Source organism: Fonsecaea monophora (assembly GCF_001642475.1).
Source record: "Fonsecaea monophora strain CBS 269.37 chromosome Unknown Scaff69, whole genome shotgun sequence".
NCBI lineage: Eukaryota > Fungi > Ascomycota > Eurotiomycetes > Chaetothyriales > Herpotrichiellaceae > Fonsecaea > Fonsecaea monophora.
In genome coordinates, this window is record NW_019174000.1 from 100,918 (window position 1) to 128,420 (window position 27,503).

Genomic DNA, 27,503 nt, shown 5'->3' on the forward strand with positions numbered 1-27,503 from the left:
ATTCTCGAGCACTTCAACCGCTCAACCAAATCGCGAAAAAAGGTTCCTCTACCATAGACCCCCGGCTCCTTGACTGTGTTATCGTGACTTGAAAGGAGTGTTGTTTTTCCTGTGGTGGTCTGCGTTGGTGCAGTGAGTCCTAAAATAGAAGTCGAGGCGTGTACAATCGTATCACGTGAAATGGTGCCGCCTTAAGCCATCTTGCGGTGTATTTCCCAAATCTCAACCCCAATTCAAGTTGGAACCGCGTTTGTGGCATTCTCGTACGACTTTCGATTGATCCGGCGGCGAATGTCATTGCCTGATCCCCGCAGCTTCAGGATGCTTGCCAATGGCTCCTCGACCTGCCAAACGGCAGCGCAGATCTACCATCGTCCTTTCAGATGGCGGCGATGAAGATTTGGACGTTCCGTCTCCCAAACCTAGCAGGGCGAGCTTACAGCGGGAAATCACGCTCGATGGCAGGACGTCTGCGACAGTGTCTCCGGTAAAGTCTACAACGACCAGGTCTGCCTCCAGAAAGGCCGCCGCGAAACCTTCACCGACATCCTCCCCCGAGAAAGCGAGAAAGAATAATAGCAAAGTCAAGAACGAGGTGGAAAAGAACAAGTCGCTTCACAACTTCTTCCACAAGGCGACAGAAGAGCAGAGATGGAAGAGAAAGTCCGAGACGCCAGATGTGGAGGTGGAAAATAATGGCGAGTTGAGCGATGCCATCGAAGACGACGATCTGTCGGATGAAACCTTGGAGGAACTGGGGCTCCGTAAACGCGTTTCAAACAGCAGTGCGATCAGACCATTACCAGCGACGCAGTCTACAGCAGTGGCATCCAAGCGCAATGACAGCGGCGGGCGGTTTTCCTCGTCCCAGAGATTCGTTAAGCCGGCGGCAACAGACGGAAATCTCAACACTTTTGGGACCCCATCTGAACTTGACAACCACGATCTCCGGCCGTGGGCAGACCGCTATGGTCCTACCAGTCTTGAGGAGCTTGTGGTCCACAAGAAGAAGGTGGCAGATGTTCAGAATTGGCTGCAGGCCAAGTTGGACGGGCGCAACAATCAGAAGCTGTTAGTGCTCAAAGGCCCCGCGGGCAGTGGGAAGACTACGACCCTCGGTCTGCTTGCACAATCTCTGGGCTTACAGCTCGTCGCATGGCACAATCCTGCTGTATTGGAAGTGGGTGCGGGAAACTCGATGTCCGCTCAATTCGACGACTTCTTGAATCGGGGCGGTCAGTTCAGTAGCCTGGCTTTCGACCAGGGTTCTTCAGACGGGTATACAACCAAAGGAGACTCGAACAGTCGACTGCTTGTGATTGAAGAATTTCCAGCAACGATGACGAGATCCTCGAGTGTTCTCCAATCGTTCAGATCCGTCATTCTGCGCTTTCTCGCACAAGCTAACGGGTCTCGTTCCACGTCATTTCGTGGCCAACAGGATGCAAAAGATGTTTCCCCCCCTGTGGTCATCATCATCTCCGAGACTTTATTGTCGTCTTCCACGGCATTGACGGACAGTTTTACAGCTCACCGACTGCTGGGCGCGGAGATCTTAAATCATCCCTATGTCACCACTATGGATTTCAACCCTGTTGCGCCTACATTCGTCACAAAAGCGCTCGATCTAGTGATGAAGAAGGAAGCGAGAGAATCACGTCGACGCCGGGTCCCGGGTCCGGCCATCCTCGCAAGACTGGCTGAGATGGGCGATGTCCGTAGTGCTGTGAACTCCCTCGAGTTCTTATGTGTGAGAGGAGGCGATGGGTCCGAATGGTCCGGCACGGTTGCGGCGAAGGCGAAACGGTCATTGAAGAACAAGGAGAATTTGCCAATGACTGAGGTGGAAAAAAACTCTTTGCAACTGGTTTGCCAGCGCGAAACAACTCTCGACATGTTCCACGCTGCAGGTAAAATTGTCTACAACAAACGCGAAGATCCCCGTGTATCGGACACTAGAGCCCAACCACCCCCGAAGCCACCGGATCATCTCATGCATCTTTACACTACAAAGGCGTCCCAAGTGGATATCGAAGCCTTGCTGAACGAAACAGGCACAGACATTCAGACATTCATTTCAACACTACACGAAAATTACATCCTGTCATGCAATGGTGATATGTTTGAGGAGTGTTTCGATGGTTGTTCTGACATCCTCTCCACGAGTGACATTCTGAATCCCGAGATCCGCCAACTTCGACGGCGCCATAACAACTCCAATCCAAATTTCGGGATAGTGCAGCCAAATGTCCAGGCAGGAACTTCGGACACGCTCCGGCAGGACGAAATCAGCTTTCAAGTTGCCACGCGAGGCCTGTTATTCAATTTACCATATCCGGTTAATCGAGCGGCGGTCACGGTACCAGGCGCTAAAAGAGGAGATTCATTCAAAATGTTCTACCCTGCGAGCTTGAGACTGTGGAAACCCATCGAGGAGACAGAGGCCCTCCTGGAGACGTTTGTCTATGGTGGTGACATCCGGATTGGCAGATCTCACGACCCTTCTCTGCTTACGAGCGGGATGGGGCAACTGTTTACTAGTGATGATAGGGGCGTTGCGAATTGGCGAACGAAAGAGCTCGCGCTGGACCACGCTCCCAGCAGCTCTTCGATACAAGTCAAAGAAGAGGCGATAGACACAGCAGCCCCCAATGTCATTGTCGAGGACTCAGAAAATACCGAGACTAGCCCACCGCCACTGATCGTCTATTCCAAGGACACGTTGACGACTGAGCTTCTGCCGTATACGACTCGCATACTCGCGGCAAGGAGACAGGATACCACCACCCTGGAGAAGATTACCAAGTTCAAGCCTACCAGCTACCTTTCCACCGAGGAGGATGACTTTGAAGAAGACGATCTGGCTACAAGTATCACCACCACAGTCGGTGACAGGGTTGGAAGAGCGCCACCTTCCACTCTGGCTCCCGGGAATGCAAAAGGAGCACTCAGCTCGACGCAGGGTTTGAGGGATCCGAAGAACGACGTGCCCGCAGTGGCCGCTGTGGGCGTGGAGAAGCTGTACATCTCCGACGACGACATCGAGGACGACTGACTAGGGAGTAAAAGTGCGATTCTTTGTTCCGGTCCTACGGTTCTTTTTGTGTACGAAGCTACTCAGTGGAAGGATGCGAGGGCCTATCATGTGGGAATTCATGACGGGGCGTTGGCAGACACATGGGCACACAGACATAATACAGGTCCCACGTCCTTTTTTGGGTCTTTTGTCCAACTACCTAGGAGGTAATAAATATGTAACACAGGTACCACAGGTACTATAAGTATTTACAGCAGCTCGGTAGTATTGTGTACTTGTGTATGAGACGAAAGGTAACAATGTTCTTGAAGGTGCTACTACTACCTACCTACCTACCTACCTACCACAGATGATTGAGGAGTTTTCTGCACGCTCCCGTCTCGCTGTCTCGCTGTCTCGCAGCTGGAGAGTCGAGTTGGTTTGCCTTTCGACCGACTCTCTCTACAGAGAGGGCTTTCCTCTCCCTTTTAGATCTGTTGGTTATTCACGCCGAAGAAGCTGTATGTACTGACTGTCGGGTGAACTGGCAACGGAGCACACATGTATGCATGTACATTGTTGGGTGGTACTATAGACTGTACAAGGTATACACACCCACACACCCAAAGTTGGGTATACTGCATTGCACTGCACGGCTTCGGGGAGCCCGTGCCGCATGTCCCGGACCGACGAGTATATACAATGGTCCCACGATACTGTATAGACGAAGTAAGTACTGGTTCCTTTCCCCCTGCCATGCCATGGTTGCTGTAGGTTGTAGCCATAGCCATTACGGCGATCCTCGACTCATGTACAAGACCATCATTATCCTGCTCTTAATCCGCTCCCCTTCTCGTCCTCTTTCGTTTTGTCATTTTTCTCCCTCCGTATAGCTTTTTCTGGTTCCCCTGCTGGGAATGGTATTGTCGCTCAAACTTCAAATAATCCGTGTTGCGCCCCATCCGACAGTCCCTCACAGTGGCTTCCTCAGCTATCGCTTGGTTGCTGAAACCATCCATTCTCCTTGATCCTAAAGATAAACGTGACCGCTGTGGCGGCTAACAATCCCACACACAACGCCGTGGTCCCGTACTTATCATAGTACCTTGACACACTAGCTCTCCTTTTGCGAATCATCTGCACCCGCAGATAGTAAATGACAACGCTATATATCAACGCTGCAGAGGCGACAATCGTGAACCCCCAAGCCGAAATCAGACTTACATTATCTCCAAAGTTCAAGAGCGCCGCGGCAATGGAGCCGATGATAATGCTAAACTCCAGCCACGAGAGAAAGGTGCGTTCGGCGGCAAAGTAGACCTTGGGTTCCACACGAACAGGGACATGTATACGTTTGCCCTTCGGGGCCTTGAAGCGCTTAACTTGCACTTGACCGGTGAGCTGGTTTCTACCACCGGCGACGGCACCATTCTGCGGCAAGGGAGTGCTCGTGGGGATTTTGTGGATGATATTGAGAAGACGGTCGCCGACTAAATGAGCCTGTTTTTTCAGAAGCAGAGGGTAGTATTTCCACGAGTGGGATTGTCGCGCTTGTTCGAGCTCGTCTTCGGCGTCGTCTTCTTCGGAATCGTACAGGTACTCGTCCGATACACGCAGGGCAGCAGCAACTCTTTCTTCTTCGTCGAGTGAGTTACCGGGAGCTGCGTAGCTAGCTTCGATGGAGTCTCGATCCTGGGCACGGGAATGCTCGTCAAGTGCTTGCCGTGCAGCCTTCAAGCGCCTGGTGCCTTCATCTTCGGTATCCTGAGAGCCACCAAACATCGGTGTTGTCTTTCCAGTGGTTTGGGCCTCAACTGCTGGATCATCTGAGTCGTACTCGTCCTCGTCAATATCACTGGTTGAGTAGCTTGCGGTATTGGCAGGGCGTTCAATGCCGAAGCGGTGAGTGATTGGCTTTCGGATGTCCACGTCCATCTGAGGAAACCAGTAGGGCAGTAGATTAATGCGGGTAGGGAACAGGGTAGCGGTGCCATGGATGAATTTGGAGAACTTGGGTACAGCTTCGACAAGATGGCTTGCTGTCAGATCACGAATCCACTGAGGTGGTTCTTGGCCCGCTTGGGTCTGCAACTTGACTTCAAGGACGGCGTAAGGGAATCGTTCAACATCTTCCGGCGGCAGCTGAGGAAAGGGCCAATCGATCCCAATGTCCATCCGTCGCCAGTTCTTGCCAGCGCGTTGTCGACCATCAAGGTTGTCTTCGCGGGTCATGGTCAATTCGGTATCCAACGATATTCTCACCCGTGCGTCACCTGGAAGCTGGAATGCCGTGCGGTGGTAAAAAGACCTGGTCACTGGGACAAGTTTTCGGCTGATGACACGGTATTGGATTTCGCGAGCCAGCTGTTCGAGGTCATCAATCTCCTTGACGGTCTTCTTTCCCTCTTTCCGCATCTTTGCGAATACCTCTTCTACGGTTAATGTCCCGTCCAAAAAGGCGTTGACGTTCTTCTCTTTGAGGGTAAACCGAGCTTTGACCGACTTTTCGCCCGTCCAGTCTTCTCGATGTGTCTTCCTCTCAACGAAGATGGTTTCGTTTTCCATGCCGCCGTACCATCGAAGGCGGATAGCCTCGGCGCCCTCAGTCTTCTTGAGACGGCCCATGTACAACTCCCATGTCTCCGGGTTGTCGTAGTAGATAGACGAGATGGCTGAATCCTTTTCTTCAAACTCCTTGTTGGGATTAAAGACCAAGACGGGTAAATGCTTTAGGATGATGAGTTTGAGCTCGGTGATATTGTCCGGGTGGACCCAGTATTTCGTGGTTTGGCGGACAAAGTTCTGCTGAGAACCACCGGCGCTGCTGTCTCCTTTGACAGGGTTTCCTCGCGTCCGGACCAGATCGTAGAGCCTGGAGAGTTTCACGATAAAGGCATCGTAGTTGTCTTGGAAAAAGGGCTTTGCTTTGAGGCGGGTTGCGAAAGAAGGGCGAAGGATCAACTCGGTCTGCTTGTCGTGTTTCTTGATGATCTTTTGAAACCCTGTGTAGTTCAATTGGGTGAACTTGGCCAGATCATGGACGTCGGCGATAATGTCGGAAAGGTCGGCTTCCAGCAGATCGAAATCGTTCTCAAGCTCCGCGTCGGGCTCTGAGTTGTTCTGGTTCTGGCGTTCCTGACGTTCCACCACCTGCTTGACCTCGGACTCGGCAGCTTTGATCCTCGATATAATCTCCTGGCTCTTGAGCTTTTGAAACGTGAAAACCTTGTCAAGCTCTGCCTCCAGCAGCTGGATGAAGTTGGCTTCGTCGTCGTCGGTCCATGCCTCCCGTTCGCCGTTCTTGCCGTTGACGAAAGGTTTCTTGAGGGCAGCTTTGAGGTCGTCATAAGCAATATAGTGCCAGTAGTAGTCCTTGATCAAAGACTGACGGAGCTGCTGGCCGAACCTAGATAAAGATTGACCGTTAGCGAGGAATACGATTGAGCGGGGATGGTATCAGAGCCATACTTCATGGTGAGAAGAGCAAGACAGGTGCTGCAGGTCCAGGTCTACAGCATTGGAGACGGAGATGTGAGAAGGGATGATAGCGCAGGAGAGCAGGTAGAAGACATAGAGCTTAGTCGTAACAAGAGACTCAGCAGAGAATAATTAATAGAGGTCGGAGAGATGTCTTTGGGATCGTGGTGCAGCAGAAGCAAAGCTCACAACTAAACAAAACTTGGATGCAGGTAGAAGTCATGGGTGGAGTTGACGCTGGAGGGGCCCTTGGAGAGCACGAATCGGGCTCGCTTACCGGGGTGTCCGGTTGCGTTAGGGGCTGGATCTGCAGCTGGACGGTGATCCAATGGCATCCGCAGTCTGGGGGAACGTGCACCAGTTCTTCAAGCTCATAAGGCCAGAACATGTCAATGCAGCGAGTAGCTAGCGAGCTAGTGGGGATCTAGGTACTGAGTAGGTTTGGGGCACCTGCCTAAGCACCCATTACTCACATATTATAAGGGCTTAGGGGCGCCCACCTATTTTGGCAGGCTAAATACCTAGCCTAACAAGCTGCCTCGTGGGTAAAGAGAAGCAAGATAGGCTTCGAGGTGCAAGTCTCTCTAAGAGATACTTGTAGATCAGCCACTTTGGGTGCGGGTCTCGAGGTACCTAACTAACTACCCTCCACCATCAAACTACAAGTCAATGTCACTGTCTAACAATGTTGGTGATTGTCCCGTCCTCGTTAACTCGTAGGTATCTGGGCGGTGTTGTCCTCACCAAGGACAAGTCCGCGGAGCGCATGCACCGCACCACATGCGATTGCACGCTCACCTGCGTCAAAGCTGACCCAGCCTCGCGAGGCTGCAGCTGGAAACACCCCCTCCACGCTGCCAGGCCACACTCTGTGGATCAACCATATCTTCATACTACACGTTAATGAGCTTTGCTCCAGCTACAGCTTCAAACACTCGGCAAGCTCATCATGATGCCCGAGACATAAGTATTGCATCGATGAATGTCCACAAGAGCTGATTGGGACGGCGGTGGCCGTCTGCGACTTCCGCACTGGGACTGGAACCCGAGACAACAATCACATCCCGTCGTCACTTGGCTCATTCGTCTTCACCCAACGTGGCCAACCTCCCTTCCCATCCTGCTATTTATTTGAAGTTGAGAATGCCATCATCTGCCAGCCAGAGCCAACGACCAGATTCAATTCCATCGGTCCTTCGATATTCCTGCCATCGATCCGTCCCTCTGCCGCTCCGCCAATCCGTCCCCGCGCATCTTTCGGACTCATAATTCCATCAGGCAACCGCGCTAGGTTCAAAGGCAGCCACAACCAGGTGTCTACGCCTCAGTGGCAACCTCATTCAACCCAACATCATACATAAGGCTGTGCTTAACACTTGTCGGCTTTTCTTTGCTCTCCATTCATGAGATACCTTTTTCAATCTATGTTCGATGCGCTGCCTCCTGATATCCATCTTAATGTTCATCTAGCCCTCCGTGCGCCATGACTTCTCTCTCGGCAACCCAGGTGGGCGTGAAGCAGATCCCCGATCTACCCAATGAAATCTTCCTGCTCATCATCCAACAATGCCCTCGAGCTACCTTGAAGCACCTGCGATTGGTTTCTAAGAATCTGGCTCATATGGTTGAACCTCATCTCTGGCGCAAAGTGGTTCTGGTTCCCAACGACCATTGTATCCTTGGCCTGTACAAAGCATTGAAACGCTCAAAGATCACTCGTCACATCACAAGTCTGACGTATGATGGCCGCTTTGGTGCATTTTTCCACTGCATCAAGGCAACTCCACCGGATCCAGCTCTCCCATTCCCACAAGATGAACAGGTGAAAGAGATGGCCTTGCTCGATCGTACCTGCTCCGGACATTTCAAACCCTATGAAGAGGCCGCCATCGAGGTTGCCATCTTGTCTCGAGTATTACGGATCCTGCCAAATCTGCAGGCAGTCCGCGTCAAAGATCACGAAGATGGCGCCACTATCCCAGCTACCAAAGTTCCCTCCTTTTATCTCAAGATTTGCAAACGCCTCAGGATCGACCCAGACTCAGTCAACTGGAGTTCTATGTCGGCCAATTCCAGCAGGTCTTACACAAAAGGCTTTCTGACGGCCGCTTTCTCAGCCGGCTGCCACCTTCAATCCTTCAAGGCAAAAAGCATAGACGGTCGCAACATGTTCGGCGTAGTGCCCATCAAGGCCCCTGCAGCATTCCAACAACTTCGTATCTGCCGAACCATCACGGAGAACCTCCGCGCCCTGGAGCTCTCGTTCCGTAACGACACGCTGATTAGTACCGCCAATCATATTGAAGCAGTCCGCTCCCTCTTAGAAGGCGCACCGAGAATCAAGACGCTGAGGCTGCGACTGACGGATTGCAGTGCCAGTCGTTATCAATACGCAGAGGATGATTTGATGTCCGATTTTTGTGGACTCCTGGAAACTTCTGCTGGAACGTGGACGTCTGCGCCTCTCATCCCCAGACTGGAAACGTTGATCATCGACGCCTGTATCTGTCACGACGAGGACCTCATGCACTTCCTGAAGATCCACGCCGCCACCCTTAGACGATTAGAATTGTCAAACATAACCCTCCTCGGCGGCGAAGATCGTCGGGAATGCTGGGTCCGACTGATCAAACACCTGAAGACGGATCTGAAACTCACTTCGGTGTCTTTCAGCGGATGGCTGAGTAATGGGGGCCGGCAACAATGGTTCGTTGCAAAAGATACTGTAGGCACAGACAGATTGAAGGCTAAAGTGGAAGCCTATGTCGTTGACCGACGTATTCGAGAATGCCCCCTGGAATCGATCGCCATCCAGCCAAATCAAGGTGATGTTGAGCAACCGGAAGATGGAGAAGAGTTCGAAGGCGACCTAACCTGGACCATGGTCTACTCCCTTCACACAGGGGAACAAATGGATTGGCAGTTGACCCAACCATCATTCGGCGTTCATTCAAATGAGGTATCCCAACCACCATCCGAGGCTGGGGATGTCAATTCACTGGACCAGACACTTTCTGATGGCTGGACATGGCATGCAGTTGATCACTTGGACGACTCGGAACAGGACGAGCCTTTGGACGACGAGCCTCCTCTTCCCGTCGGGACCATCGAGGGACCTGGTATATTTAGTGGAGGGGCCATCAATTATCAGCCTCCGCCGCACGAAACAGTGAAACTTTTGAAATTCAACCCACCTAGCACAACGGAATGGATACCTCTCGCAACTACTGGCAACCTCTTTTCAAATACTGCCTCCAATTGCTGATGGGACCACCAAAGGTCGGTCCGTCACTGCAATGGCTATGCAACTTCTACTGAATGGCATATTCTTGGTGGTAGTTTCTTCACTTCTTGTTGATACGCTACCAGAAATGACGAGTTAGCGTGGGTTTTCTGTGTTTTGCAGCTGTTGTCCAGGGCAAGCTTGGGGTGTAGGGGCGCGTCCACGGTCTCAGGGTGCCTTTTGTACCTTTTGGCGGCGTGACATCTCGTGCTCGTGTGTGTGGCGGAGTCAACTTTGTGGGTGGCAAGACTTTGTGTTGGAATAACGAGCATCACGACATGACGATTTAAATGCATCAAACGATGCAAAAAGGAAACGAAAACCGACCCAGGTCTTGCTGTATCAGCCAGTAAGAACGGCGCAGGCATCAAAATCTTAGCTGTTTAATTGTGCTGCACATTCCCAAGGAAAGGCCTGGTAGCTAGGTACAGTAATTACATACATAGGGAAGTATATCTGAGTCGTCCACCTTTGGCGATTCATGGCCAGAGACGTTATATTCTTGACGCGATTCATCCCATCAAATTTAATAATAAAGGGAGGGGAAATGATGCTCCAGAACAAGGAGCAAAAGAGCACGAGGACAATACTAATAATGAGGTAGGTGCCGATCGTATAAGTGCGGTGATGTACGTAAATAAGTCACTACTCGCTGGGTTACAGGAATGGTGGGTGTGAATTGCCCAGTTGCTCTTGAATTTAGCACGTCTCTTCTTCTTCTGCTCGTCTGTGTGCTTTCAGTCGAGCAAGTTCTTATATGTACAACACAGCTTAGCCTGGCCAGTGCCCCCAGCGACTCCCCGCTGTCTCCAGGATTAGGTTGTTTTGCGCATCGGAAAGTCCAATGGGCACTACCCTTTCCACAAGCCAGTGGTCTGACATCCACTCTTTTTACCGACGCTCACAGCTCCCCGTCTGTCCTCAGGACGTCTTTAATGTGATATGGCTCGCCCAACAACGTCGTCTTCCCCGCCCGCGGCTCGCAGGTCATTCTCTGTTTTCCCTCGTAGACTTGCGGCCCCGGCCTCGGGACCTTGGACACATCATATCCACTGATGGTGGCTGAGTCCTTCAATGCCTGCAACAGCTGCACGGTCGTCTCCGGTGTGAGATCCTCGTAGTAGTCATCGTTGATCTGGACCATGGGTGCGTTGACACAGGCGCCTAAACATTCCACCTCGAGCAGCGAGAAGAGTTTGTCTTCAGTCATCTGGCCGGAGTGGATGCCCAGAAACTCTTCGCACGCTTTCATGATCACGTCGCTCCCGCATCCTCCCAGCATGCACGGCGTGGTGGTGCACACCTGGACAAAATATTTCCCCACGGGGTTGCGGTTGTACATGGTATAAAAGGTCGCTACTTCGTAGACACGCATGGGCGGCATCTCGAGGATGCGGGCGACTTCGTTCATGACGCTGATCGAGGTGTAGCCGTGTTGGCGCTGGCCCAGGTCCAGAAGGGGCATCACGGCGGCTTTCTTGTACTGTGGTGGGTAGCGCTTGGTGATCTCATCGATGAGCCGGAGATTCGTTTCATTGAACTTGAAGGGGATGGAAGGGTTGTTTTCGGGAGTGTTGCGATGCTGGCATTCTCTATTAGTTGATGCAAAACAGACCTCGTTTCGGCGTAATGTGTGCTAACTGACCACTGAGAGCGACTCACTTCGTGACGAAGGTGAGGTCGAGAATTGTCTGGGATGGAACAGCTGTCTTCGAGGAGCTCTGGTAGCTGTCCTGGTCGCCTGGCGGACCAGCTGTGGCACAAGCTTCGACGCCATGTTGGGGCGACTTGTGACTTGAATCAATTCTGGTTCAGGTACGAGAGTACCTTTTGGTAAAATGGACTGCGCCGTCGAGAACGCAGGACGTAGAGGCAGAGCTTCCACCAATGGCAGAGAAGTCAATGTCATTTGCCGTTGTAGAGGATTATGGCCCTCCGTAGAGGAAATTCGCTTTTTGCACATGTATTTCACCGTAATTATCATCGTCGTCATTTCTGTCATTTCTGTCATTTGAAATTCCGCATGCGCGGCGTGTCCCCCTTCTCCACGCTGGCCTGATTGACATTGGGTTGCCGACGACGATGCGGTCTTGAACATTACCCCCTTCAGGCATGAGAATGAGGCTCTCATCCGTGGTCGGCGCCGTCCTCGCGCTGTGCACCGGAGTGCTCGGGGCAGAGTCGAATCTCACAGAACATCGAACCACGCAAAAGATATTAACGGGCGACTTCAAACCTCCCCAAGTATTCGAGAACACCAACCTCGTTCGGACCATCAACCTCGAGAAAGGTTACGTGAGAGAGACCACCAATGTGCTGGTCACAAACACGGACAGCTCACCGCAGTCGGAGTACTATATCCCCTTCGAATATGACCTGATTAGCAAGATTGGCGGCTTTGACGCCCGGGACAAGAAGAAGCCAGAATTTCCCTTGGAGGTCACCATTGCGGCGTTGTCTGCTGTCTCGGACGACCAGGGCGAAGCTTCAAAGTACGCAGAACCTGGACGGGCTCGCACCGAAATGCTTGCTGACTTTCCCAGACCTACTCAATACTATGTCATCCATCTCTCGGAACCGCTGCCGCCTAAACGCACCGTCACTCTCTCAATATCCTGGAATGTGCTGGGAGTCCTTACGCCTTTGCCCGCCTCTATCAGACAGGAAGAGAAGCAGTACCTTATCTACAATTTCTCCGCCTACGTTCCCACCGTCTACAAGACAGTCAAACAGAAAACAAAAGTGAAGTTCCCATCGGCGGATGTGCCTGAATATACAACCACGACCGGCTTGACATCGGCCACCGATCCAGAAAAGCAAGGGACGTCATTTACATATGGTCCCTACGACACTGTCAAGGTCGAACCAGGCACGACCTATCCAGTGTCTGTGCGGTACGAGTTCAACAAGCCACTCCTCGTCTGCAGCCTCCTCGAGCGAGATGTTGAAGTCTCCCATTGGGGAGGTAATTTGGCTACTGAAGAAAGATACTGGCTTCGCCACGACGGTGCGAAACTTTCCAACCAATTCTCTCGTCTCGCGTGGAGTACGCAAAACTTCTACATCAGCGCAGGTCAGGGGTCTACCTCGGCCTTGCGGGAATTGAAGGTCCCTCTAAAACCAGGCACCGTCGATCCGTATTTCACCGACGACATCGGGAATGTCTCCACGTCGCGCTTCAGACCCAACAACGTCCGTGAAGCCAGCTTGGAGCTCAAGCCTCGCTACCCCTTGTTCGGCGGATGGAAGTATAGCTTCCGCATTGGCTGGAACAATGCTCTGTCCTCTGGCCTCCGCAAGCTCCAGACTCAGTCCGACACGTATATTTTATCCGTTCCCCTGCTGGAAGGTCCCAAGATGCCAGAAGGCATTCAGTACGAGCAGCTTGTCTTCCGGGTCATTCTGCCCGAAGGAGCCAAGAACGTCAAATGGCAGACGCATGGTGGAACAGGTGTTCCGCCTCTACATGCCGAATATGATCTCCACAAGACGTTCATGGACACCTTGGGCCGAACGGAGCTGAAATTGACGGCTTACAACGTCGTCGATGAAGCAAGAGATGTTACCATTCTGGTGACCTACGAGTACCCGTTCCTGGCCGCCTTCCGAAAACCTGTGACCATCTTCACCGGATTGGCCGTGGTGTTTGTGCTCGCTTACTTGGTGGGCAGCGTGGACACGAGTATTGGGAAGAAGAAGAGATGATTCTACATACCCACGCTCTTTGGCCAGGAGTTGTAAAGTGGAGAGAGCTCCGACACTAGCTTTTGACGTATGTATTACCTCTTCTCTCTTTGGTCTGTTTGTAGATTATCGAGAAAAAAAAAGGGATCTTGTTTCCTGTTCCTGGGAAGTGGATAGAAAAACTCTAGGTATGAATTCCAAAGTCTTTGGGAAATTTCCATTTCATCTGCATGATTCATGAACTCTGATGAACGTTCACTTCGCTTCGTTGGAGCAAGAATGCATGTCCTGTCCTGTCCTGTCCTGTGCTGATTTAACCCTACGTGATCCAACCTGTGGCTCCGGGATTCCAGGACTTTCGTGTCGTGTTGTGTCGTTCCTTATATGTGCTCTCTCCATCCAGATTCCAGAATAGACCAAGCTACCTCCTTGACCTGGAACAAGAAAGCGCCGTGTCGTGCAGTGCGGTATCAACTATCTCGTAAAGAGAAGAGTACATCTCCAATTCCCCCTAAAAATGCAAGCTCTAATTCCATGGCCAAAGATGACTCCCGTTTTCGCTTCGAAGAAAACAGAATCCAAACCACAACGCAACCTATGGCTCGTCTCAGCTCAACTCGACTCAATCTGACCGCAAAAAGGAGAAGAGTTCGTCTTTTGGTTACGGGTAGAAATCTCAGCCCGTACATCTCTCCTCTGGCGGACGATACCCGATGCCCAGCCCGTCCATCAGCCTCCGCTCGCGATCGGCCCAGGTGTCCTGGTCATCCCACTCGGTCGCGGCGTCGTAGTCGGCGCGTCGCAGCGTGCGGCCCATCAGGACCTTCTCCAGCGCGTCCTTCTGGCGCGCGCCCTTGGGCCGGGGTGCCTCGAAGTCGAGGACCAAGCCGTTGCCCCGGTTGCGCACGCCCGACGAGTCGAACTTGAGGCCGTGGGTCTTGCGCACGAAACGGCGGATGTCGCGCTGGAAGGTGGTGCCGCCGCTCCAGCCGAGGACGGCGCAGCCGACGGTGCGCCAGGCCGAGACGATGATGTCGACGCGGCGGTGGATGTTGGGGTTCTTCTTCTTCGTGCCACTTGGGGAAGAGGTTTCCGCGGCGTCGTCATCGTCGTCGTCCTTGCCCTCGTAGTTGGGATCCTGCCACACGCACAGCGCCTTGTCCAGGCTGTCGAACCCGTGCCCATGGCTGGTGGACCCGCGGAACGGCAGCGTCGCCTGCCCACGATCACTAGTCGTGGTGTGCAGCGTCAGCGTGTGGGTGATCCACCCCTCCGTCTCGAGACTCCGGACCACATCCACGACGAGATCCTGCGTCTTGAATTCGTCCCGATGGGACAGAATGACATCGACGTCTCCCGAGAATTGCTTTCCGCGCCGGTAACCTCCCACGATGATGAGCTCCACATCCTCCTTCGTACCGAACTTGTCTTCCGGAATGTCGAGAACGGCTCGCGCGTGCCGCAGGATCACCTCCCCGATCGACTCCACCTCGCTCCTGGGGATCTTCTCCATGAACTCGTCGTAATACTTGACTCCGATCTGCTGCACGCGTGTCAATGTCGACCACCCAAACTCCACCACGTCGTCGATGTCCCTCCAACCGTGCTCGAAATAAAACTTGCGCGCCGTGTCCGGTCCGACGCCCCATATGTTCCAGAACAGTCGGAGATGCTGGAGGTCCTGATCAGCGTCCAGGTCGCGGACAACTTGGATGAATCTTTCGGAGTCGTCGGCTTCCGGCGGAGCAGAGTCTTGCCACTCGCGCCAGAGTGCTGCGATTTTTGTTTCACACCCTGGTAAGCGCGTGATTTCTTCGACATGGTGGATGCGGTGTGGGTAGGCGGCGACTGAGGCAATCGAGGTCGAGTAGGCGCGGACACCAATATCATCTAGCCTCAGTACTCTGGCTTCTTTTATCTTGGTAAGCTGCGCGATGAAGGCCTCGTTAGCTGTCTGCATAGGTGTGGAGCGGCAGCACGCGTAGGCCGCGTTTGGGCCGACTGCCCAATCCGGAAGAGGAGGCAGAGGATGTTCGGCCTGGTATTCAAGTTCAGATGTTGTGGTGCGATGAAGCTTAGGTGGCATGTGTTTAGTGGCGTCAATCTGTGATGAAGCATGGCGGTATCCATGATCACCAAAGCGACGGCGAGCTGAAGAGGGTAAGGCCGCCGCTTCGGCTTTTGCGCGTTCCAGTATGGAAGTTGTCACGGTTGGTTTAGATGCTCTTCGTGCTGTAGTGCCTTGAGATTGGGATCCGGAACCTACTCTGGAATATGCTGATAGAGGTGCTTGGGCTTTTGGGGAGACTTCCCCAGCAGGCTTGGTGACGATTCTCGCAGCATAGACAATGTAAGGTTGGTATGGAAGCAGACGTCCCTCCTTGACGCAGGCTTCCAGCCAGGAGAGTTTGAGGATGAGAATATGGGTTGAAAGATCGGGCCAGAATATTTGAGCCGGTGGAGACGAACCGTCATTTACAGAGATATCCGAGGATGGTGAAACTGTGCTCGAGCTGGTCCGTCTATGTCTTGTCGAACGCCGGTCACTACCAACATGGTCCGCAAGCTTGAGTTTCTTCCTCGCCGGAACCTCCACGTCAGCCTGTCCATGACCTGCTTCTCCGTCGGTACTCCTCTCCGGCAAGGCTGCCTCTTCTGTCCACACTCCCCTCGCCCGAAGATCGAATGCGGCGCGCTTCTTCTGGGCGACTCTGCCTATGAATATCCTTGCCTCTTTGGTGTCATATGTCAACTTGCCGCCCGCTTGAACGACCAGGTCTTCGGTGTCATGAAGCTCTTCTGGCTTCAAGTGCGTTGGAAGGATGAAGATTGGCGGCGATGATGCCAGGCTCAGGAGAGAGGGGGAGTGTGAAGTGGCCATGGACAAGATATTGTTTGAGTCATGATCCAAATTCGTGAAAAGCCAACTATGTACATAGAAAGAGCAGAGTATTAGACATAAGTGGAAGAGTAGGAAGAAGTGAAGGTTGGGTTAGAGGACATATTGACTTGGGAGGTGTCAGCTATGGGTTGGGAGTAGTACGGATTCACGAGGAAGTGCGCAATCTTCCATCTCCAGATTAGAATCAGGGATGAAGATAATATGAGGAACATCGAAAGAACATGGCGAGATGGGAATCATCGTCGTATTCGGGAACTTCAGTTGGTCCGACGATGGAGTCGATTTGATGTCGGCGTTCCTCGATTCCTGTCATGTTCCCGTCCAATCGACCATCGCCATTTGGGCCACGAAACTGACGTCATGCCAAGCCAATGGAATGCCAGACGCAATTATCGTCTTTTCCTATTTGGGAATGCTCTTGGGTATTCACTTTATAAGGACAAATATATGGTACTCCTTTCGTCTCTTCTTCATTCGCTGCTGATTGTGTTTGCTGATTGAGGGATCTAATCATGATAGTAATATCCGATACATGCACGAGCCAAGGGTATCCTCATCCACCCTGAGTCCAACTTCACGCTGTATCCCCTTCGTCTTCGTCGTCCTCCAAGATGTCATCCAAACGTGTCGGGCTAAACAACTCGGTCCTTTGCTTCTCCAATACGGAAGCAAAGTCTGCCGTATAGTCCCTTTGGTAATACTTTGTCACTCTCTCTTGGGTAGGTGTAGGAAGCGACATGAGATCTATCTCCCCTTCAGGTGGAGTGATGGCTATTCCCGGAATCTCAGTTGCTCGTGGAATGATATAATTCTCTCCTTCAGATTCCCCATTCGCAAACTCGGACTGGATCCACAACAAAGTATTAGGTGGGATGAGAATGAACAATTCGTCTTCTGAAACCGGTGATCGGTTTGGTTTCCTCTTTCGGTACCTGGGTCGATCCTTGGACGAGCGCTTTTTGGGGGTCAGCTCCTCCCACAAGTAAAGCTTTGATTCCAGAGCAGAAGTCTCGAGGAGACCTCTTTTGTTGGCTTCGATGCATGGACAACTGGGTCCACAACCTGCTGAAATAGGCTTGCTCTCGCCTGGCGTCCTTATAACCCAGTCCGTGATGAGTTTTTGTTTCAGCTTCCTCGGTTTGAAGTCTTCATTGTCGCATTTTAGCTTGGCCACGAAACCGTCTAACCCCTGAACACTTTGACTGCGTCGTCTCTTCCTCTTGCAATCACAATATTTCCAATACTGCCCGAGAACGCTTTGTCGAACATTCGCCCACAGAAACTCATTGTTAGTATTGTCGACAGAAGCCCTGGATCGACGGAAAGCTAGATAGACGAGAGGGAAGTCAAGGAGGTGGAGGAGACGACTTTTCCGCGCCCGTCCGATGTCGTGCAAATCAATGTCGCTCTCAAAGTCCTTGTCCCCCTCAACCCGGTGCTTCGGACTTCCAAACCATCTCACGGCCCGTTTTAATGCTGGCCGACGCTCGGCCAAATCAAGAGATGCCTTGAATTCCAGAGAAGTCCCGGCCTTTTCAGCTTCGACCGCCCTGATGTATAACTCTTTCGATTGACGATAAGCGGCCCAGCTGTTCTGGATGACGGAGTTTGAAAACTCTCTGCCCGGATTCTCATGCTCATATTCCTCCTTGAGTTTTAGGGCTTCCAACACTTTCCCCTGCTCGATGAGACACATGATCAATTGAACATGATCACGCCAACTGTCATACTTTTCGGTGCCGCCCAGATCTTTAATGTCGTAGAGCTTCGACGTCTGTATGTTGAATCTGTACAAACCTTCGGCCTCCACGGCCCTCCCACTGCGCTGCAGCACTACCGCAAGCTCATACAACATATACAGCAGATAAGCCCCGTTGGTGTCATCTCCATATGTGTCGTGGGAAGGCAGTTCAAGAAGTCGACACACTGCTCTTTCGGCATCGTCAGCCATGTCTAGCATGCACTGGCAGTATACGATTCGGTAAGTTAAGCGGCAGACGGAGCCTCCGAGAACCGGCGTCAGGTCGTACGCTCTCTCGAGTAGTCGTGTACCGAAGAGGAGGGCACCTTTGTACTTTCTCATGGTCATTAGGTCCAGCATGTGTTTTTCTACCCAATACAGGATCGTGATGTCTTTATAGCCCCATTGTTCGTCATATGGCAGCTCTCTCCAGTATGACATGGTCATGCTGGTTTCTATTTAGCAATCGGTAGGTTTGTGGGAGCGATCGACACTCTTGCCTCTGATGAAAGGCGATATAGTGCTTTTGGGGAATACGTACTGCGAATGTTCCAAGGAGCCAATATCTCCGCCTATGCCTGCCTTATACCGCGCCATCCAATGGTGTCGCTGCGCGAGGTTGTATGAAGCATTGTTTAATTCCGGCGTGGCCAGCAGTTGGGTGAGAATTCGGCCGGCTTCAGGCCAATCCATCTGAACAACACTAAGGTGTGCTTCTGCATCCTCAATCTCGTGCAAGATCCGTCTGCTGCTGGCCTCGTCTGGTAGATGACGACCAACAACTCGCTTCGCCTCCCGCAGTTCATTCACAGCTTGACTATAATCTGATACATTCATAAAGGCGGTAGCCCTCACTTGACGAATTTGGACATACTCGCGGTAAAGTGTTACACTACGACGGTGGCGACCTTGTTGATGGGTGCACATGTTGAGAGCATGAGTGATAGTCACACCAGCCAAGCCTGGGAAGATACCGTCGTCGACAAGGAATGTCGCGACGTGCTTAAGAAACGTCATGTACTGCAGGCTGCAAAACTGTCGAATTTGCCCTGATTTGAGATTGCAAAGCGCCATTATGTGACCGAGCATCCGCCAGAATTTATCGGGATCGAAGATGGGACCATTCTCCTGCGGCTCATGCTCTGGTTTGGTGAGGTATTCGCTGAGCACAGAGATCCAAGTGTGGACGAGATATGTCAACTCCTGCTTGTCCTCGATTTTTCGGCGTTTTAGTTGCAGCCAACGGTGCACTTGAGGGTGAAGGTTGATAGTGGCAAGCTCAGTTCCCTGATCGATCTCAATTAACCCACTCAGACGGAGTAAGTCAAGGGTTGAGTGAAGCCGTCCTCTACTGTTCTGAAACATTGGGAACTTTTCAACAATAGCAACGGGAATATCCTCTCGATCGACGACTGAGCAGATTGCTAGCAACTGCCTTGCGGCAATATCGTAGTCATTCAATGCGTCCCATAAAGTAGACATTATGTTTGCCAGAATTGAACCGGAGCCAGGAAATGTGGGAGTACAGCCTTCCTTAGCCTTATATGCGCATAGTTGTTGAAAATTACCAGGGGATATCTGCAGCAAGCGCATACAACCACAAGAGAGCGCAAGGCAAAGTGGAGCAGTATACCACGGATCTTTGTGGGAGTGCCAGAAAGCACGGAGAGAGTCGACCGCATCGATGCTGTTCGGTACTGCGGCTCTGAAATACTGTTCGGCTTGTTCCTCGTTGAGTGCGCCGACATGCAGACATGTCGCCCGATTGGCGAGCTTCAATCCGCATTCCATGGGCAATTCATGTTCATGGCTGGTGGTCGCTCTTGGAAGGACATACGAAGATGTAAAGAGTAGGCGACAGCGGTCTGGCAGAAAGAGGTCATTGATCTTTAGTTCATTTTCCATATCCTCTTCCAAGTAGGACTGGAGGTCGAAGACGACAATGAGAAGCTCATCCCGGCGAGCTTCCAGTGTGGATCTAATCTTCAGGAGAGTATGGGTTAAAGTCAGACCTTGTGGAAGATGCTGTCCAGTAATGGTGGTGTACGCCGCTCTATAGTCGCGGATGAAATACTCGAAAGCACGTCCATCTATCCATAAGATTTTGCAGCCCGTCCTGGCGGAAAACTCCAGAGCAGCCGCAGTAGCAATACGACGCTTGCTGTAGCAGTATTAGAGATCGTCACTTGTTAGACGAGCAGGCAGAGCAGAAAAGGGCGTTGGCTCACCCACAGCCTGGGGAACCCCAGAGCAGGATCTTTGCATCACAGACCCCATGGCAATTGTAGGATTGATCGAGTGCTGTCAATACCAGGGCAACATCGTGTGACTGATCGATTGTCGGTGGACTATAACCATCTTCCTGGGGTGAAGATGGTGGTTTTGGTGGATGGTCACTGACGGCGAGAGGATCGTCGTGTAAGCGTGGCTCGAGATCCATGCATTGTTGCTCACAGAAATCCAGCACCCATGTACAGAGTTTGTCTGAAAGGACTTGATGAGAGGGTTATTATGTGTTCTTGAGGGAAAAGAATTCCAGAGTCAAAGTGCCGAGCGACAAGAGACTTTGAGTCGGGGCCATCGGGCGTAGTTTGCGCAGTCTGCAAAACTGCACAAGCTGCGCCAAAAGGTCTTAGCAAGTCCCCAGACTTTACCATCTCCCAACCATTTAACCCTCTTGGGTGGCCTTACATTACTACTTCCCCTAGGCTGCAGGCATCAATCTTCACCAAGTACATCCAAAGGCCCTCCTTGACGCAATATGCTAATGCTGAGTACTTGCAGTCGGTGACCAACAGTCGCTTGACTTGAGCAAGATGATTGTGCCAGCCCATCCGCTCTCGGCCATCACGCACTTGTCACCCCTGTTAGATGCGCCTCCCTCTTCTCCTGAGCGGACGCATGCAGGAATTCTGGAACCAACTCCGTCCCCAAGAGTGCGGCTGAAAAGACGCTCCACTTCACCCCTCTGGGCCCAACGTACGCCATTGGTTTCAGCGTGGGGTATTCGCCTGCAAACTCGCCTCCGGCCGCGGATGCATTTGGTCGCAGGTTCCAGCCAAGTCCTGGTTGAACGCAGCCCAAACCGGTGTGCAGCGTCACGGGGAAAGGTGACTGAAAAACAGGTGCGCAGCAGGCGTCGCCTGTGAGAATGTGGCCTGGCATGATTGGGTGGAGAACAGGACCATGTCTAGAGCAGACGCGGATGAGTCCAATAAGAGCAAAGAGTCAGGCTGGAGGGTGAAAGCAAGCAGCAAAAAGGCCTTTGGTTCGTATCGATCAGCATTCGCTTTCATCGATACGCTGCCAGCCTCTCACATGGCCGTCCGTTTCGCGATCCTTGGCTGCCAAATCGTCCATCGTCAGATCATTGCAGACCTGAGAGCATGCAGATGCAGGGCTGGATCTTCTGGGCACGCCGACCGAGTTGGCCATAACCGGTCCACCCCCCAGACAGTGTAAGTTGTGTCAAGACGTCCCTCAACTGAAGGTAAATCATTGCAACGCCTGCTTGCCATGAAGATGTGCTCGATCTTATGACCCGTCAACGCTTTCTGTTCCTAGCTTCCTCTTCCTCTTTATGCGCTCAAAATGAACCCCCAGTCTATGACAACAGCGACAACAGCAACACCAGCAGCTCCCATTCACCAACCTGACATGAAAGGTCGCAGTGTGAGCGACGAGTCACACTATGCCATCACGCCTACGCGAACTTTGTCTCCCACAACCACACTCTCCCCGTTGTCGACCGAGTCCTTGTCACCTACAGCGAAAGCCCCATTCTCTTTCCCCTTCCACTTCACAAGGATGCGATCACGGTCTAAGTCACCGAGACCACCACCTATAGACGTCAGCATTCCGTCGCCCACCACAATCACCACAACACCGACGAACCTCAAGCACGTCCAGACCTCACCACTCCCTGCCCCGAGCCCTTCTTCTCCCCAAGACCATGCACGGACGCAGAAGAGACACACCTCTGACAGCGCCATCTCTCCATCGACCATGAGCCCCCCAACATCCCCTGACCTGCAGAAACGCGACCACGGCTGGATCCAGAAGAAGTCGCGGCACAGCGGGAGCTCGCCTGGTGGGTATGGACGGCACAGTGACGACTGGCTTTTTGGCGGTATCAGCCTCACGCAGACGGCCAGGGAGATTGTCACTCGAGGCAAAGGGAGGGGCAGGAAGGAGGAAGACGAGGACGTCGTCGCAGCCACCGGCACTCGTTGACTACGACACCCATATTCTGTCCCTCTCCCTCTGCTTCCTGTGCCTCCTTTCCCTCTACTCTCCCCTATTGCTGATTCTATCCACGAAGCAGCAAAATTCGTTTTGTGTGAACTTTGTTTTACTTATCCTGCCTGAAATGACCGGAAATGAGTGAATGGACCTACAGGAACTAGCGATCAAGATTATCAAGGACTGCATGAATAAATCGACCAGTCGATTGACGGATTTGGCTTATGTATGGTATCAGAGCGAGGCATGCCCAGGAGTTACTACTTTTCATGTAGCTTGCTATCCCGTTTTTTCAATCACTTTTCAAGAGAGGCGTACCACTGAATCGATAGGTCCAGATTGATTCATTAGTCAATTGATTGACACACCTCCCCTCTCTGCCCGGCCGCGTCGCGAAGCGGAGCTGAGAGGAGATGCGGGTATATATACTATACATACTATATATACTCGATGACTCGATGACTCGGTAGCTCAGTACGATAATCCATGTCCTCAGTTTAGAGTCCAGAGTCCAGAGTTCACAGTCCTGGATACCGATCAGGGTTGCCTGATCGGTCGTTCATCATTTCATGATACTCCAACCGAAACGTTTCACCCTCTCTCGTCCATCCATTCATGTATGTCATTATGAGCCGAGATCATTTTTACCGGGTCCCTTTCCACCAGGCCCGCGGGGGTAATAGGGGCTTCAGGTCGGAATGATGGATGACCCTGATCTATATCATCCAAAAAAAAAAATCCATCGCCTTCGTCCTGCCACGATATCTTCTGTCGTGTGCCACGCATATCCTCCCGAAGGGTGCAATCGCTAATAGCGCTGGTATGGATTTTCCCCATCTATGGTCAGAACGCCACATGATGCGCAAAGAAACTCCGCTGGATCGAGTATGCTGTCGCCCTGCGTCTCGTTGAACCTTTGGGAATGAGAGGAGAGGGTATCCGTCTGCGAGGATCTTGGTCAAGGAGGAGATTTTGCGTCTAGACACGGTTGGGTTCAGACCAGGCACCGATTATGTCTCTCTCCCTGTTTTCTTCCTTGCCTTTTACCCAGTCAGACTGTCTGCCCCCTTTCCTCATAACTTCTCTGTCCGCAGCATGTTTTGCTCCTCTTGGTACCGAAGAGTACGTTTAAATACGAACAAGGCCTATCGAGACCGTCACAAGGTTCCGAAACCGACACAGTTCTCAATCGCCTTGGTCAGTTTCTCCTCCATCACGGCCCGGCTCGAGTACTGAGGCAACAGCAGCCGGCCGTAGCACGTGCTGCTGCTCGGTAGTCGAGCGTCCTCCTCGCCGTTCTTCTGCACAATAAACGTCACGCTCTGCATACCATTGACCGGGACTCGATCACTTGCGGTCACGAATTCCAGGAGTTGCCTGTGTTGATGGGTGCTCATGCTACGGACAATGTGCCAAAAGTCGAGGATTGTCGGATGGTCGGGTGTATACTCGTCGTAGGTGGTTGTCATTTGGAGCTCGTCAATGTCAATGTCGGGATATCCTTCGATGAGGGACTTCAGGGATTCAGGATTGAAGATAGACAAGGCCGTTCGATCGAGGCAGGTGTAGAAACCCCTAGCAAAGGCCTCGTATTGTGGTTCGATGGACTTGTGCGTCAGCCACAAGATATAGTCTTTAACATATTGTTCGCGGTTCGCGTTCGTGACCAATGCAGCTTCTTGTCCAGAATTCTCCAGCATGTCACTGTCAATGCTCAAGGGGGTGGATATGCCCTTAACTTCGATAGAAGACGTCCGACTCAATATTGAACCATTCGGTAGGTTGGCACCGAGGCTGGGTGACGGTTGAGGGGGCGGAGTTAGCGCTGGCTCTAATGGCAACTCGAAAGAGGTCGATTTGGACTTTTCTTTCCCCTTCTTGCTCATTTGCGACTTTGTTGGTGGCCAACGGTCATGGCGCCCAATCTTCTGCATATCCACCGTGACTGTCGTCCCACAGAGCTCGTAGCTGAATTCATAAGTCCTGGCAATCACGTCGCCAACGTCCCCGTCTGACCAATCCAAGAGTGCCTTCAAACCTCTCGCCAATTCGGGCCAGCCGTCAACGATGTGGTCGAGCTTCTTCACCTTGAGCCCCAAGAGTTTCCTGTAGAAAGCCAACGGCATAGTGATCGGAAGAGTGAGTCCGTTGTAGATGGCAATGGACATCAAGATACCCAAAGCCTCAAATCTGTAGAGGGGTTCGAAGGAACCTGGCTGGAACCAAGCCATCCTTGTCGTACTGTCAACCGTGAACATGGAATACTCTGGCCGTAGCGCCTCTCCAAAAACAGCTCTGAAGAATTCTTGCTGGACTCCGCCATGATCAAGGCCATCCTCACCCTCGTCCTTACCGAGGCGGACGCGCAATGGCCGCATCAGCTCTCTGCGTTGGCGTCGCCATATCTGGTCGATTGCATCATTCAAGATATCATTTCTCCGGATCGTGAGCACAAAGTACCTGGCCATATGAGGCCGCAGATGAGCCAGCACTTCCTTTGCGCCGTAGATGGGGATGGCGGGTGCCCACATATATTGCCTAATGTCATTGTATACAATGGTGGCATCCTCATGCGACTTCTTCATAACCGCGATGTTCATTGCCCTGAAATACTTGACCAGAACATGTGGTTGGAAGAGGAAGGAGAAAGATAGCAGATGCATTTGTCGAGAGTCTGGGCGAAAGGACAGCCATTCTGCTGGCATGGACATGTCGTCGAAAGTGTCGGCGATGAAGGGCATATGAAACCAATCGGCATCCAAGTTCAGCTGCTGTCGAGCACGGTACAATCCAGCTAAAAATTCCAGGGCACCGCCCACCGGTCCTGCACGGAGGATAACGGGAGAACGATCCCAATCCCTGAGCATGACCGTCCTTCCCAGCTCCAGAGCAGCGGTTCCGATCCAACTGCAGTTCTTGTCATAACGGTCCCATCCATTCAGGTAGTCTCGGTCAAAGCGATCAATGAGCGACTCAACAATGGTGGTCTTACTCGACTTGGGCATGCCTGGGCTCTTTAGAGTTGCCGCCCACTTGCCCACGGTCAATCGGTGGCTGAGAACGTTCATGAAAGCAGTGAGCAGCCGATGGACAGCCCAGTCTTCGGTAACGTCGATGATGCCGATAATCTCGCGCGCGAGCAATAGATCTCGTCCTCTGAAGCCATCCCAATACGAATGCGCACGCCCGTTGTTTCTCTCCCTCGCGAACTGGACAAATTGGTCTTTCCCAGTGAAAAGTGAAGCATTAGGAACATGAAAGATAGTGGTTGCTAGCGATAACAGTGCCACAAAGCACAAGTCGGTTATCTGAGAGTCTTTGAGTGGAATCAACGGTTTTTCGGCCTCTAAGAGGATATCGAGCTCCTCAGAATCCGGCGATGGTGAATTCCGAGAGCTGTTGCCGTCCGAGGATTGGCGTCCCTTGAACACTGCCGACTCGGAACTCGCGCTGCCTGATCGACTGTGTTTTGTAGAACGTCTGCTTTGCAGCCATGGCGGCAGATAGTACGCGTTCTGTAGCGCATTCAATATGCTGTTCATGACCAGATCGCGTTCCTCGAATTTCTCAATATAAGCAAAGCTGAACAAGAGCGCTTGCATATCATATCTCGTGCTGGTGAAAATGATGGGCCACGGTGTTATGCGATGGACTTGGGCTCTGTTTTCTGAACCCGCACCACTCTGCTCGGATGAATTCCTAAGTCCATTCCAATAAGTGACTTGAAGATCCTTAACCGTGTCCACCAGCCTCACAGGGTCACTGAGGCAATAGATAAGGCTCTGCTTTATAAAGGGAACGAATCTGCGTTGATAGTTGTCATCGGCTGGACCAACAGACTTCAGCCAGGGTAGAGTGATCCAGGTAAGTGTTCGGAGGCTGTACACCCGTTGGTGAGGTGGTTCTTGCGACACGCATCCTTGATCTTCTGTCTCTCCCTCCGATGTTGTATTTGTACTTTCAACAGATGTAGCAAAAGATGTAGCGAGTTCTTCCGGCATGGCATCGACAGCAGCTTGTTTGCGATCGCCAGAGGGCTCGACTGATCCCGAAACATTGGTCGTGCGGGCATCGTTCTTTGCTGGCAACCAGTTGAGAAGCCGCAGCGGCACCAGATCAAACAGTGTCTGTGTAAACGAAGCGAGATCTTTCTGTCTTGCAGGAGCCGGCGCAGGTTGTTCTGGGTTATCCTTTAGATCGTCTTCACCGATGTGCCCTCTCCCCATATTGCTTTGGGTAATAGTACGGTTCAACACGTCAACCACGTCATCGGCGGCGTTTGTATCTATTTCTCGCAGGCGTCTGCCCGCCTGAACCACACCATCCTGACTTGTTCTTCGCGGCGCGTGCTCCATTGTCGGTATGGGCTTGAGCGAGTCCTTGGTACGCGTGGCAACACTCGGAGGCTTTGAGAGGTGTCCATTTTCTTGTCGCAGGTGTCCAACCTTCTCATGGCTATTCCTTCTTTTTCTAACGAGGGCCGGATCCTCGTACCACGGCACAACGGGCTCGTTCTGGCAGAGTCCGGCGAACGAATCCTTGCCATTTCGACTGTATTCGTCCACCAACTGACATGCCAGCGTCCTCGCACTCAGTTCAGTATATTTTCTCAGAGGCCCCGTGCTGTTCCTCTTCCTGTAGCTCAGACAGGTGGGGGTGGTACAGTTGACGTTTCTGCAACCGTACTGGATCTGGTTCGTATAGCGCCGGATCAAAAGGCGAAGCCGCCGGTCACGCTGGGCGTAGACGTTGGAGTAGAACAGCTTGGGGTCTGAGATCGGGATTACATCGTCGAGGATGTAGTCTGGCGCATTGAACCCAAGGTCGCTGGCCTTGACGCGGGGTTTGGTTTCAGATCCTTCGTGAGTGGGTTCGTCGAGGGCGACGGGTTTGGAGCCATGCTTCGTAACATGCATGACCAATAAAGATTCCCCAAATAGAAAAAGAAGGAGGCGATGGAGAATTAAGAAAAGTGGAAATCGCGATAAAGGCCGAAAAGTTGCTCGAGAGAAAGGGAGAGAAAAGCGCTGGTTGTGTTTCAAGAGAACAATTGGCCGTGCAGTGCCAAAGATGCGGCGACGGAGATATTGACCCTTGCGTTGACAAGGCAGAAACTCAGCCTCGTGACACCGATTAGGGAGTCAGGAATTTATCACCC

General features: G+C 52.2%; 10 protein-coding genes across 10 annotated transcripts; 4 read left to right on the top strand and 6 right to left on the bottom strand.

Moving 5' to 3' along the window:
• Positions 1-331: 331 nt before the first annotated feature.
• On the top strand, positions 332-3,055 carry AYO21_08203 (hypothetical protein; the record flags this gene model as incomplete). The annotated part of the gene is made up of 1 exon (XM_022658151.1): positions 332-3,055. The coding sequence occupies one exon, from the start codon at positions 332-334 to the stop codon at positions 3,053-3,055; it is 2,724 nt and encodes a 907-aa protein (XP_022509547.1).
• A 948-nt stretch (positions 3,056-4,003) lies between these two features.
• AYO21_08204 (hypothetical protein) lies at positions 4,004-6,489 on the bottom strand (the record flags this gene model as incomplete). The annotated part of the gene is made up of 2 exons (XM_022658152.1): positions 4,004-6,422; positions 6,485-6,489. The coding sequence occupies 2 exons, from the start codon at positions 6,487-6,489 to the stop codon at positions 4,004-4,006; spliced, it is 2,424 nt and encodes an 807-aa protein (XP_022509548.1).
• A 1,487-nt stretch (positions 6,490-7,976) lies between these two features.
• Positions 7,977-9,758, top strand: AYO21_08205 (hypothetical protein; the record flags this gene model as incomplete). Its single annotated transcript, XM_022658153.1, has 1 exon — positions 7,977-9,758. The coding sequence occupies one exon, from the start codon at positions 7,977-7,979 to the stop codon at positions 9,756-9,758; it is 1,782 nt and encodes a 593-aa protein (XP_022509549.1).
• A 919-nt stretch (positions 9,759-10,677) lies between these two features.
• AYO21_08206 (hypothetical protein) lies at positions 10,678-11,553 on the bottom strand (the record flags this gene model as incomplete). The annotated part of the gene is made up of 2 exons (XM_022658154.1): positions 10,678-11,358; positions 11,422-11,553. 2 exons carry the CDS (start codon positions 11,551-11,553, stop codon positions 10,678-10,680), a joined length of 813 nt encoding a protein of 270 aa, XP_022509550.1.
• A 335-nt stretch (positions 11,554-11,888) lies between these two features.
• On the top strand, positions 11,889-13,481 carry AYO21_08207 (hypothetical protein; the record flags this gene model as incomplete). Its single annotated transcript, XM_022658155.1, has 1 exon — positions 11,889-13,481. One exon carries the CDS (start codon positions 11,889-11,891, stop codon positions 13,479-13,481), a length of 1,593 nt encoding a protein of 530 aa, XP_022509551.1.
• Positions 13,482-14,136: 655 nt separating this feature from the next.
• Positions 14,137-16,341, bottom strand: AYO21_08208 (hypothetical protein; the record flags this gene model as incomplete). The annotated part of the gene is made up of 1 exon (XM_022658156.1): positions 14,137-16,341. The coding sequence occupies one exon, from the start codon at positions 16,339-16,341 to the stop codon at positions 14,137-14,139; it is 2,205 nt and encodes a 734-aa protein (XP_022509552.1).
• Positions 16,342-16,936: 595 nt separating this feature from the next.
• Positions 16,937-20,543, bottom strand: AYO21_08209 (hypothetical protein; the record flags this gene model as incomplete). Its single annotated transcript, XM_022658157.1, has 3 exons — positions 16,937-18,551; positions 18,645-20,264; positions 20,332-20,543. The coding sequence occupies 3 exons, from the start codon at positions 20,541-20,543 to the stop codon at positions 16,937-16,939; spliced, it is 3,447 nt and encodes a 1,148-aa protein (XP_022509553.1).
• A 407-nt stretch (positions 20,544-20,950) lies between these two features.
• Positions 20,951-21,268, bottom strand: AYO21_08210 (hypothetical protein; the record flags this gene model as incomplete). Its single annotated transcript, XM_022658158.1, has 1 exon — positions 20,951-21,268. The coding sequence occupies one exon, from the start codon at positions 21,266-21,268 to the stop codon at positions 20,951-20,953; it is 318 nt and encodes a 105-aa protein (XP_022509554.1).
• A 426-nt stretch (positions 21,269-21,694) lies between these two features.
• On the top strand, positions 21,695-22,336 carry AYO21_08211 (hypothetical protein; the record flags this gene model as incomplete). The annotated part of the gene is made up of 1 exon (XM_022658159.1): positions 21,695-22,336. The coding sequence occupies one exon, from the start codon at positions 21,695-21,697 to the stop codon at positions 22,334-22,336; it is 642 nt and encodes a 213-aa protein (XP_022509555.1).
• A 1,166-nt stretch (positions 22,337-23,502) lies between these two features.
• Positions 23,503-27,261, bottom strand: AYO21_08212 (hypothetical protein; the record flags this gene model as incomplete). The annotated part of the gene is made up of 1 exon (XM_022658160.1): positions 23,503-27,261. One exon carries the CDS (start codon positions 27,259-27,261, stop codon positions 23,503-23,505), a length of 3,759 nt encoding a protein of 1,252 aa, XP_022509556.1.
• Between the last annotated feature and the right edge of the window lie 242 nt (positions 27,262-27,503).